This window comes from Arachis stenosperma, chromosome 2 (genome assembly GCF_014773155.1).
Source record: "Arachis stenosperma cultivar V10309 chromosome 2, arast.V10309.gnm1.PFL2, whole genome shotgun sequence".
NCBI lineage: Eukaryota > Viridiplantae > Streptophyta > Magnoliopsida > Fabales > Fabaceae > Arachis > Arachis stenosperma.
This window is the reverse complement of record NC_080378.1, coordinates 57,551,900-57,564,142: the sequence shown is the minus strand read 5'-3', so window position 1 is coordinate 57,564,142 and position 12,243 is coordinate 57,551,900. Positions and strand designations below refer to the sequence as shown.

At 34.9% G+C, this 12,243-nt stretch overlaps 1 protein-coding gene across 1 annotated transcript; it reads left to right on the top strand.

Moving 5' to 3' along the window:
* The first annotated feature begins 2,333 nt into the window (after positions 1–2,333).
* LOC130961543 (COP1-interacting protein 7-like) lies at positions 2,334–11,741 on the top strand. Its single transcript, XM_057887482.1, has 13 exons — positions 2,334–2,800; positions 3,302–3,481; positions 3,837–3,957; positions 4,036–4,075; positions 4,165–4,205; positions 4,284–4,333; positions 5,014–5,166; positions 5,239–5,435; positions 5,968–7,445; positions 7,647–8,765; positions 9,302–9,707; positions 11,377–11,430; positions 11,516–11,741. The coding sequence occupies exons 1-13, from the start codon at positions 2,736–2,738 to the stop codon at positions 11,584–11,586; spliced, it is 3,975 nt and encodes a 1,324-aa protein (XP_057743465.1). The 5' UTR covers positions 2,334–2,735; the 3' UTR covers positions 11,587–11,741.
* Positions 11,742–12,243: the final 502 nt, after the last annotated feature.

Here is a 12,243-nt window from a genome sequence, read left to right as displayed (position 1 = left end):
GACGTAATAAGATAAATTCTTGTTATTATTGTGGTATGATTAACTAGTCTTGTTTGACGTTCTCCCTATGTGAAGATGACAAGATACCTTCTTCCAATTGTTGGAGTTGACTAAATAAGATGAATTAATCATTATATGACTAGGATAGAAAGCCTATATTCTCAACCCTTGCCATGAATGTCTCTCTTTATTACTTGCTTTCTTTAATTGCTTGCTTGATTTACTTCTATTGCCCATTTAATTTCTAGTTCAATTTACTTTTCTTGTCATTTAAATTCTTGCCCCTTTATCAATCAAACCCCCCATAGTACTTCATAGCCAATAATCATTCACTTCATTGAAATTTCTTGTGAGACGACCCGGAGTTTAAATACTTCGGTTAATTTTCATTTGGGGTTTGTACTCGTGACAAAACCAATTTTTAATTTGATGCAAGAATTGGTTGTCGGTTTGGACTATACTAACAACGGAAATATTTTGTGGAATTTCGAACCGGTGTAAATTCTTGCCTATCACATATGCTAGTTGGCTTGTTGTAACTCTGTTACCATCCGGAGAAGTTTGGACGGTGTAGGTGGTGGTAGATCAGCCATGGGCGAATGTAGAAGCACTAAGGCCGAAAAAAGAAAAGATCTATATCTTCGGCCCCACGGTGGGTGCCAATTGTTCTTTTATGAATATCTTGGGGGAAACTCAACTCTTGATAGTCGTACCGAAGTATAACTTTTAATGCCGAACTATTAAGTCCTGGAGGTCCGAGCTTTTTTGTCCGAGGATGTATCACGTTTGTAGAGAGAACAAGCGAAAATGGGGGCTGGGTACTTGCAAAAGCACTCCGATGCTTAAGTTAGTATTTTGAATTCAATGTGTCTAGAGAAAATACTTTACCTTCTTTACATAGGAAGAGGTGTTTTTTCCATTTTATTGGTCATGATTATTTGTATTAAAAGGCAATCATATTGCATTCAGCTGTTATAATACTCTGCTTGGCGTTTTGTTATAAATTGTGCCGTTAGGACGAGTTATGACTCATTAAGCCGATTTGTAACGTATAATGCCAAATTATATCATTGAATTGTAACAGTCATATAAGATATTTTTGATACTTATTTAAGCAGACAAGTAATTTAACTATTCAACCAACCTAAATTGATTTTTTTAATCACTATATTAAAGAATCATTTGATCCATCCCATCATGATGGAAAAAATAATGAAAAAAATTGTATACTTACTACACAAACTTCAACACAATTATTTGTGCGGCTCTTTTTTAAATAAAAAATCATATTTATTCGTTTAATTCGTTTTTTTTTTTAATTTTTACTGTTTTGAGCATTCTATAATTATATGTTGCAAAATAAAGTAAGAAACCACAACGCATTGCTGCAGCACAATAGAAGAATGGCTCAACTAGTATATGTGGGAGACGTGTATTATTTAACTACAATATTATTATTCTATTCATATGATAAATTAAATATTTAATTTAAAAAAATTAACAATTAAAATTTTTAAATTAAAAATATATATAATTTAAAATTTTAAAATTATCTAAAGGAAAAGTTTAGGGATTAGTAGATTTGTTAAAATTTGGCTAGCATTTAGCGAGCAAAACAAAAATGAGTGATTCTTCACCATTAAATAAAATCTCACATTATTAAATACACTATTAATAACTAATTGATTGCTACAACTCACAAAATCTGCTGCTCTTAGCATTTTTTTTATTTAAATAATTAAAATAATTTAAATTATAAATTTTAACTTAAAAATTAGATGAATATAATTTAAATTAATAATTAAATTCAATCAAATAAAGAAATTTGATAGCTAAAAGAATCTTATATTATCCAGCTCTATCAAAGGCAAAATCTATGCAATGGGTCGAGATTTGTGTCGTTGCTACAGTGCTAGCAGCGAACGCACTATAACGCTTTTCTTCAATTATGTAGCTTTTGACCGTATTATAGTATCTTACTGTAAAACAAAAAAATACTATCTAAAACGATAAAAAAAAATTGAATTTTAACTAAAAAGATAAATATGATTTTTTTTATTTATTAAAAGAAAGCATTAATTAAAGTAGCGAGAATCCGGTTAGAATTAATGAAAACCTGAAGGGCAATGACGTAACTTCTCGCAACAAATATGAACGTTTCATGGCGATAATACATGTGTTTCTCCCGTCTGTCTGACACTGACACTAGGTGCCGCTTGTCAATTTAAACGAATTTCCTAATATACCCTCAGTCTTTTCAGTTATTCCGACCTGAAGCTTAAAAATATTGCCCCGCAGTCCCTCACTCTCGGATGATAATAATAATAGTGTAGTAGTAGCAGAAGATTGAATAATGGTAATGGTCCCTGGTTGGTGTTGGAATCCAAAGAAGAAGAACACCACAAACTTGGATCCTGTCTCATACACAAAACCCAGAACCCATTGGTGTTCCTTCTTCTCATCACTTTCACTTTCTTCCTCAAGTTTACTCAGATAACTTTTTTTTTTTTGAAAAGCTTGTCTTTTTCAGTCACTGAAATCAAAACCCATTTTGGGACTGCATAATCTTTTTGTGGGGGTTAATTTTTTTATTATTATTATTTTTTTTCTAAACCCTTTGGGAATGGCTATTATTTGATCTTAGCTTTAGTTTTTTGAAAACTTATGTGTGATCCCTGAGAAAACCAAGTAGCTCTTTTTTTCTTTTTCTTTTTGTTTTCTTCTTCTTTGTCACAATGACAATGAACTCTTCAACAAAGTTGGATTCAGCTGTGTTTCAGCTCACACCAACTAGAACCAGGTAAAGAGCCATTTCATCAAATTTATTTATTTATTTATTTTACTTCTTGTTGGGGTTCTATTTGTGCCACTTCTTCAGCCAAGAAAGAAATTAAACAATGAAGTTATAGTAAGTTAGATTTTTATTTTTCATTTTTTACTAAAAAGTTAGGATACGTGCTAGTCTTAAAGTAACGATTTAGGGACTGTGATTAAGTGGTCTAGTTCATTTTTTCTATAAACTATAGTGATTTATTTTAATTGGAGCCTCCATATTATTGATAAAATTATGTGGCTGAAATGTGATCAGAAGTGAAGTTATGTAGATATTGATGTACTAGCAATGTTGCCGATAAGCTTAAGTGTACTAGAATTTCAGTTTAAGAAACATGCTTTTTCTGATGAATTTATTTTGTTTCTTTAGAAGTTTATGTTATTAATTAGTCCGCGGGAAGCTCACTCAAAACAATGAATAGTATTTGCAACCTGACTAGTTGCTTTAGTTAACTTTTCTTTGAATCAGGTTTGACTTGGTTATAATCACGAATGGAAAGAAGGAGAAGGTTGCGTCGGGTTTGCTCAATCCATTTCTATCCCACTTGAAGGTTGCTCAGGATCAAATTAGCAAGGGTGGTTATTCCATTGTTCTTGTGCCCGACTGCGGCAGTGATGCCGCCTGGTTTACCAAGGGAACTGTTGAAAGGTTTTCCGGAGTCCTGTCGCTCCATTTATTGAATTTGAGATTGGATCATTCATTTAAACAATCTAGTGCCTAGCGTGGATCTGCAATGCCGCCATCTTTAGAGACTCTTTTTTCCTTTCTATTTGTTATAACCTATAGATCAAGATTTCCATTTATATCTATGTTCTTACTCTTTCTAAAGGAGAGGGAAGTTGTGAAGAAATGGCACTGAAATCATGCTTTTGAAAGTTAAATATATCTAGTGACTTGTAGACAGTTGGAGTACTAAAGTTTTTACCCTTTACAACTTCTTCTAGGTGATAATTAATTTTCATATAAATGAGAATGCTGAACTGATTTTTCTCTGCTCCTGTAGGTTTGTTCGCTTTGTGAACACTCCTGAGATATTGGAACGTGTGTATAATTTAGAGTCTGAAGTCTTACAAATTGAAGAGGCAATAGCAATTCAAGGAAATAATTGTATTGGGATTAGCACGGTATGTAAATAGTTAACATGGTTTCAAATTTGATGACTGCAATCAAAGATCTGCTAAGGTTATTTTGTATTTTTGCAGTTGGAAGACGAACAAATGAAAAAAGTGGAAAGTGTTGAAGGTACTACCGAAATAACAAGTGTTCTATCACAATTTTTTGCTGAAATTTATTGTTTTTTTAAACTAAAAGAACTTGAGTGCTCTATGCAGGCAATGACATTAATGCAGAGAAATCAATTATAATTTATGAGGTTAGTAGATCTTGAGTTCCTTAATTTCCTTCCCGATTATTATCATCTTATCATAATAAGTCTGTGTATATCTGCCAGTCCGTTACAGAGGGAACTGAAGCAAATGGAAGGACAAAAGCAGAGTCAAAGTAAATTCTATATCTCTTCAAATGCTTTTTCATCTTTTGTATGCAATTCATTACAAAATGGGTAGAAAATTTTCCTAATGATTTTTAGCCCTGACTTGGCATTCTTGAAGGATGGCATCTCTTAAGGTTTCAGGATAGCTGTTTATATATTATCTTAGAGTTCAACTAGGGAGCCAAATTTTTCAGTCAATATTAGCCAATTTTTTAATACTAAATTCTAAATTCTAAATTTTAAACCCTAAACCGTAAATTATACATTCTGAAACCTAAATTCTAAACCCTAAACCTTCTAAATAATGTGGGGTGAAAAATAAATTTTACAATAAAGAAAAAAAATTGGCTAATGTTGGCTAATCAAAAGTTAGTTCTGTATACTTATTCACTATCTTATATTTCAAATTAAAGCTCAGTTTGGCTGTGAATTCCTCCCTTTGTATTAAGACTTTGAAACATTTGTTAATACATGAATTAAACCTCCGGCTAATCAATTTCTTCGGGTATCTTTGCCTGGCTTAGCACCCTTGAAGGATGTCATCACTCAAGCATTTCTGGATAGAGTTCAGCTGCTGAACATAATGTATTTTGCAGCTTTGTTTGTTATAATAGTCTGAGTGACTGTGTAAAACAGGTTGTTTAGAAGCCAGTTCATATTCATGGTTGTTTTCATTGTTTTGCAATAGAGGTCAGATTTTGAAAGTCCTGGTGACACGTAAGTCAATGCTGCAGAAAGAGCAAGGAATGGCATTTGCACGTGCTTTTGCTGCTGGTTTCGACATTGACTGCCTGCCAGCTTTAATGTCATTTGCTGAATGCTTTGAAGCGTCACGCTTGATGTAAGAACTAAATTTCTTTGGTCTTAAACATACATAATGGTCTTGCTAATGCTAAATCTTGCAATATTTCAGGGATGCATGTAGAAGATTTAAGGCTTTATGGAAAAGAAAACATGAAAGTGACCAATGGCTTGAAATTGAAGCTGGTGAAGTTACACCTAATCGTACAGACTTCTTTGCTACAAATGCATCAAGCATTATACTTTCCAATACTACCACTAAATCCCATACTGAATTGGAGTCAGGAAGTAATGGGAAAACAAATTCTGGTACCTTCTCTAACACATTTTGAACTCGTAAAATTCATGCATGATATTGTACCTGACTGAATGCGTATTAGTCATTAGTCATCACACTTTATTACATGCACAAACACATGCCATGCATACTCGTATTTGAACTTAACCGTTCCTTTGAATCTTCAAGAGTCATTCTTCTGAATATAATAAGCAGATGCTCAAAGAATGTAGATGTCGTCGAAATCATTATTATTAGTGACCTCCGAGTGGATTAAGAATAGAAAATCAGTGGAGGAGGATCCATTGTGGACATTTGAGAGCGAGGGTCATGTGGAAGTTATTCAATAGTATAGTGGCTTTGGCTGGGTAAATTGGTGGCATTTTAGATGCTGTGGGCAATATCTGCAAATTTGGTGCCAAGGATTTTTCAATTCTTAGAAGTGTTTGGTTATTGTGGTCTATAGATGGAAGAATTTATTCTGACCAACTTGGGAAAGTTCTTGAAATCTGGTTTCTTGTTTCCTTTAAATGCCCTGAGATTCTTGTTTGTGCATTTTTTCAGTTAATTTTTCAGCTGATCAACGAGCAACAGAAGGTCTCCAAGATAATGTTCATGTCCAGTTTCCACATAATGGTTTTCCGCCTTGGCCCGTTCATTCTCTCCCAGGTTCCTTACAAGCTTTTCAGCCGTATCCAGTGCAAGGCATCCCCTACTATCAGACCTATCCAGCAAACAACTCATTTTTGCAGCCAGAGGCTAAGAGATTAAATGCTGATCAAAATATGGGACACAGAAGGCATTCTATGGATAATGGAAACTATAATAATGAATCGGATGCTTTGAATGCAGAATTTTCAATGTTTCAGGATGAAATGAATATGGAAAGGGGAAGTTCTCGGACTGGAGATCAACGAAAGAAAGCTAGCCGATCGAGTAGACAGAAGTCTGGTATGGTGATCATCCGGAACATCAATTACGTAACAAACGCAGAACGGGCTTCAGCTTCTGCTTCTGAAGCTGATGAAGAGACTGAGGAATCTGCAAAGGCTACAAGAGTAAGAGGAATTAGTAATGAGGAATCTTTGAAGAAATTGAGTTCGTATGATAGGGATGATGCTGCAGACTGTGGTGATAAGGAAGCAGAAGGAGGACATTGGCAAGCATTCCAAAATTTGTTATTGAGAGATGTAGATGAAGATAGACATGCCGTTGACCAAGGCATGTTTGAAAAGGTAGATCATATCAGGAGAAAGAAACAGATTGGTGTCAACGATCCCTTAGATTTTGGTGAGAGGGATATGTGTGAAATTCAAGGAGGTAATGGTGTAGATATGCACACCATTAGCAAGGGATCAATGCGCATGGCTACGTCAACTGATGGTGATTTGTTGTTATCCAGAAGGGCAAGTCAAACTGGTAGTGGCAGGTCTGTGGACGATGTACATTCTCAAGAAACTTCTGGAAGGAAGAATGGTTATAGGAGGGCTGCGAATGAGGATTTCATTGTTAATAAACAAGAAAGTGTGTCTGGTAATGCAAAGTCTTTTTCAGATATGATATCTATCAACGGACACAGTTTTTCAAACAATAAGTTGGAAAGGAGGTTGTTCCATGATGATAGTGATGACTCCTATATAGTGAACTCTAGGTCGGTTGGAGTTAGTGGTGAGAGAAATGCTATGGACATGGACTCGGAGTTCCCAAAGGTGCATAAGAAGAAAGAAAACCTTTCCTGTGAGCCAGATGAATTGAACATGATGCCTGAACGGGGGACAGAAAAGGGTTTGATGGGTTATGGCCCTCTATTAGAATATGAAATGCGGGCCCAACCAAAAGGGCGTGCTTCACAAGATAAGAACAAAGTGGCATTGGCTCAAACCAAACCAGGATCTAAGATGTTGAATAAGGAGAAGAAATCAAGTGTTGGCCCAATTAGGAGAGGAAAAACGAATAAACCGAGTCCATTGGATGATGCACGAGCACGAGCTGAAAGACTTAGAAGCTACAAAGCTGATCTCCAGAAAACGAAGAAAGAGAGGGTACTTAAATTATATTTCCCTTCCATATAATGTTTATGTTACACAATGATATAATTAAAGGCTCAAGCCATGATCATTGACACCATATTCTAGAGTCAGCAATTCTTTTAGTATGTTTTCATTTAGATTGATGGGATAACCATGTTTTCTAAGGATGTTCATCTGTTTCTCAACTCTTTTTGTTTAATTATAAATAAATAGGAAGAGGAAGACAGAAAACGCATAGAAGCTTTAAAGATGGAGAGGCAAAAGAGAATTGCTGCTAGGAGTAGCACCGTCACTGCTAAATCACCAGTGCCATCAAAAGTAACCACCACAAAGCTTCCGCCAAAGCTTTCACCAAGCTCAAAATTTAGTGATTCTGAGCCAAGATCATCCTCTCCCTTTCAAAGATTCAGAATTGCTTCCATTGGATGCAATATTTCCCCCGAGGTCTCAAAAACCAGCAAATTAAATGGTGGAAGCTACTCAGCTACAAACAAATTAAGCCGGTCAGCTCCTTCTCTGCCTGATTCTAAGAAGGAAAAGGGGATTGATGGTAGAATTCATACCAAGTCAACAGTGGTGCAAAGTAGAAGATTGTCCGAACCTAAAATGACTAATATTCATCAGACTTCTTTGGCACGGATAAGAACATTGTCGGAACCCAAAATCAGCACCATTCCTCAGTCTTCATCGGCACAAATTAGAAGATTGTCAGAACCTAAAATGGGTACCATTCGTCAGAATTCTTTGCAACGAAGTAGAAGATTGTCAGAACCTAAAATGAGTACTATTCGTCCGAGTCCCTCAGTTGAAACACATAACAGTGGCACTAGGACAACAGCAAAGACCAAGGCAGTTAATGTGACCGAAAGCAGAAAGATTTCTGCTATTGTGAACCATGATAAAAGCAAGACTGCAGCCCTCCCGGAACTTAAAATCAGAACTTCTAATGCAAGTGATAGTGTCCAAAACAGATCATCAAGTACAGAGAAGACACAGAAGCTGAATGGTATTAAGTCTTCTATGAATACAGCAGGAACCATGATGAGGAAAAATGAAATTCACAATTCACCCAATGATGATGGAGATGACAATCCCATAATTGAGAAGACTGTTGTGATGCTTGAGTATGAAAAACCACGTGCCCCTGATTTTAGTAACAAGAAGTCTGAAAATAAACCCGTGCCATCAAGGAGACAATATGACAATGATAGAGTAATGGATAAAGCTGAGACGGTGTCAAGTTATGCTCTTGTTACTCCAATTTTACCATTGAGCACTGATATAGTAGATATAGAAAGCTCAGAGAACCAATCACTCTTGCAACCTACAGAGGTATGTCTAATTAGTAATTTAGTAGATTTCATAATGTTAAACTTTCATAAGTAGTTTGAACAGAATTTTCATAAGCATGATCATGACCTCATGAGCATGGTTCTGAATAGATGAATAGTAAATATGATGAATATTACAATCAACTTATCCAGCCAAGAAGATTCCTTGATTTTATTGTGTTATTATATATATGAGGATCGAAACTGTAGCTAACATTTTCCAATAATTTAAGTTTGCTAAGCAATAGTAACTGTGGATGTGGCATCATAATATCAACACATACTTTGTAGAATTTCTTACTCAATTTAAATTTACAATTCAATGCAGAAAGTGTGTATAGAAGAGCAGCTTATGTTCAATTTTATGACAATTGGAAATTTGCTTATATTTTCTTTTGAATTTCAGATAGGATATGTTACTTTTAGGTATTTTAACTGTATGGTGAAGAAAATTTTAATTTGATTTATCTTCTATAAATATCATGGGAGCAATTCTTCATTTCTCTAAATTTAAATGTCTTATATTCCAAAAATCAGGATAAAAGAGATAACACAGAGAGCAAACCTTCAAAATCATCTAGCATTTGTACTGCTGAGGAACCTTATCATGCCCCATCTGCCCGAGTTTCTTGTTCAGAAGACAGTTGTCCACGGGATTCTGAGCAGGGTAAAGCACTTCCAACACGCTTGGAGACTGCATCAACATCAATTGGTATGGAAACGTTTAGAGCACGTGTGTCTGATTCCAGAAACTCAATGCTTGAGAAGATTCCCGAAGTGATTGAGAAGCCAGTAAAGGAATCACCGAAAGGTTTGAGAGGGCTGTTAAAGTTTAGAAGAAAAAATCATAGCTTGCCTTCTGGACCCAACATGGAAGCAGATACTGGCAGTGTTGATGGTTCTCAGGCAAACAATGCCGGAACTAATAGTTCCCCAAACCAAGGTAACTTGCTCCTAATGGAGACCTACATTAATGTATTATTGGTAGATAGATACCATATTCGTAAAGCACTTTCTAATATATAGTGCACTACCACTTTGAAGATCCGAATTCAAAGCTAAACAGCACATAACAACTTTGATGTACCCGTAGGGACAAATCATGAGGTCCAAAGCTGACAGTACCTTTAGAGCTAATACAACTTTGGGGTGTCTTTTAAGGGACAAAAATTGTGAGGTTCAATCAGTTAGTTCAAATTTGACAATACCTAAATGAATTGATGGACATCTTCTCTGTGATAAAACATAAAAACACAATATTGGCCTACACTGTCCTTTTCCCCCTCATCTTTTGCCATTGAAGCCTACTCTTAAAGGATAAATCACCATTTTGTTATTCAAAAGATGCTAATTTCATCAAAATAGCATCTGAATGAAAGAAAGGCATTCATGGGCCCCCAATGAGAATGATCAAACATATGTGATCATTTGGGGTCCCCAATATTTAACTAAGTTTGTCAAACTTTTGGGTGGCCAGCCTTTTTCATTCAAGGACTATTTTGTAAGAATTAAAATCTTTTGAGTGCCAACCAACTTGGGTTGGTCGATTGGTCAGCTCACTTGTCCACTTAAACAAGTGTCAGGGGTTTGAATTCCGCCTTATGCATGAAGCAATTCATTGGCCAGCGGCAGACCCTTAGATGGAGCAAAAATTTATTTTACTATTGGAAACTGGAAAGGGTTTTGACTTTAGTGCACGGATATACTTTCTTAAAGATACCCTTCTCATACATTAATTATTTTTTATTTCTCTGTATATTCTTCATATCTGTGTTTTTAATTCGGTGTCTACATAAACCAGTTTCATGAACTCTCTCTCTCCTTTTATGCCTCTTAACAAGAACCAATCTCCCCACTTAGTGGGACAAGGCTTTCTTGTTGTTGTTGTTTGTAACAAGAACCAATCTATAGTATTGAACAATCATGATTATGACTTTACAGTGTAACATCTTATAAGAAAAGCCTTTGAATGGTTCTGCTATTCATGTATCCTATGAAACATGTATTTGCCCACCAATCTTTTGAATCTGGGTTACAGAAAGATTCTTCCTGCTCCTTCTATAACGACACAGTAACGACTTTCTTGCAACGTCAGAAATTCAGAAAATTGTTAGCTTTTGTGAGAATGGTAGATGAGAGTTCCCACTTGACAGAGTTAGGGTTTTACAGCTGTAACAGAAGCAGTAACCTAACTAATCTAGCTAACAAACTTTTAACTAGAGTTAGGGTTAACTAACTATTTGTGGCTAGCACAACTTACTGCTTAAATAGGGTAAACCCCAAAAAATGTATCCAAATTAATTTGTTGCTGAGAAGAATGTCTTCAAATTTTGTTATTTTAAAAACATGACGAAAATATACATCCGTGAATTAAGAAGTTCTACATTGACAGAAAAAAGTGATGTGGCATACAGAACTTTCTGTTTGTCATGTGAGATTTTGACCTACGTTTTTAAATTATTTAAGGACATTTTGGTCGAAATTCAGGATATTTTTGTGAAGGCCAAGATAATTCGGATGTATTTGGTGGTTTACCCGCATAAATATGTACCATAAGAATTTGATTAATATGCTCAAGTTAATAATCATTTCTTTCTATGTTGTTGTCTTAGTTACTTTGATGTCGCGCGACGAAGCACCATCGACCAGCGTAACGCCTCAGAAGTGTAAGCATTGCTTTCTCTTTCCTTTTTTGTTGTTGTTTTCTGTTGTCAATATTCTGAAGGTGGGCATGAGAAAATTCTTGTGCAGCTTCGCGATCATTCTCGTTGTTATCAGCATTCCGAAGCAAGAGCGGCGAGAAAAAGATAATGATGGCTTAATAGAAGTTGGTGCTGATGTTACTCAATGTAGCCATTACACGATTCGTTCCATTTGTCGTTTTCTTCTTTCAACTTTTCGGTCTCAAGGTTCTGCAGGTTATTGCTGTAGCAGAAAATATCATCTATAACATGTTGCTGCAAAATTAATCTTTGTAGATTCATGCTTCCTTGTTCATATGTCAGTCAAATTTGTATATCCTAAACCTACTCTATCAATAAACCATGGCATTAGTCCACCTTCTTAGTTAATAAGGAAAATTAGTCTTAAAGAACCATTAAAGAGATTTAAGTATTAAAAAAGGATTTAGTAAGAAAATTATTGAAAATGATTAATTTTTATAATAAAGGACACTCTATTATACAGATTAAAATAAAGAATTCATTCAATATTTTGGGGTTTTCTATAATTGAAGGAAAAGAAAGTAAAACAATTAACATTTAACAATAGTTTTGATGGAAGTTTAAAAAAAAAAAGGCCCGTAAGTCACATCTTTTAAATTTTGAACTTTACTTTAAAGGATAACATGTGATTTTTCATAATTTATTTCATAGGTGGAATTAAAAAAAATATATAAAAAAAAAATCATTCAAAAATAAAAAATTATATTTTACCTTTTAAAATAAAAATTTAAAATTTAAAAATTTCAAATTCAAACC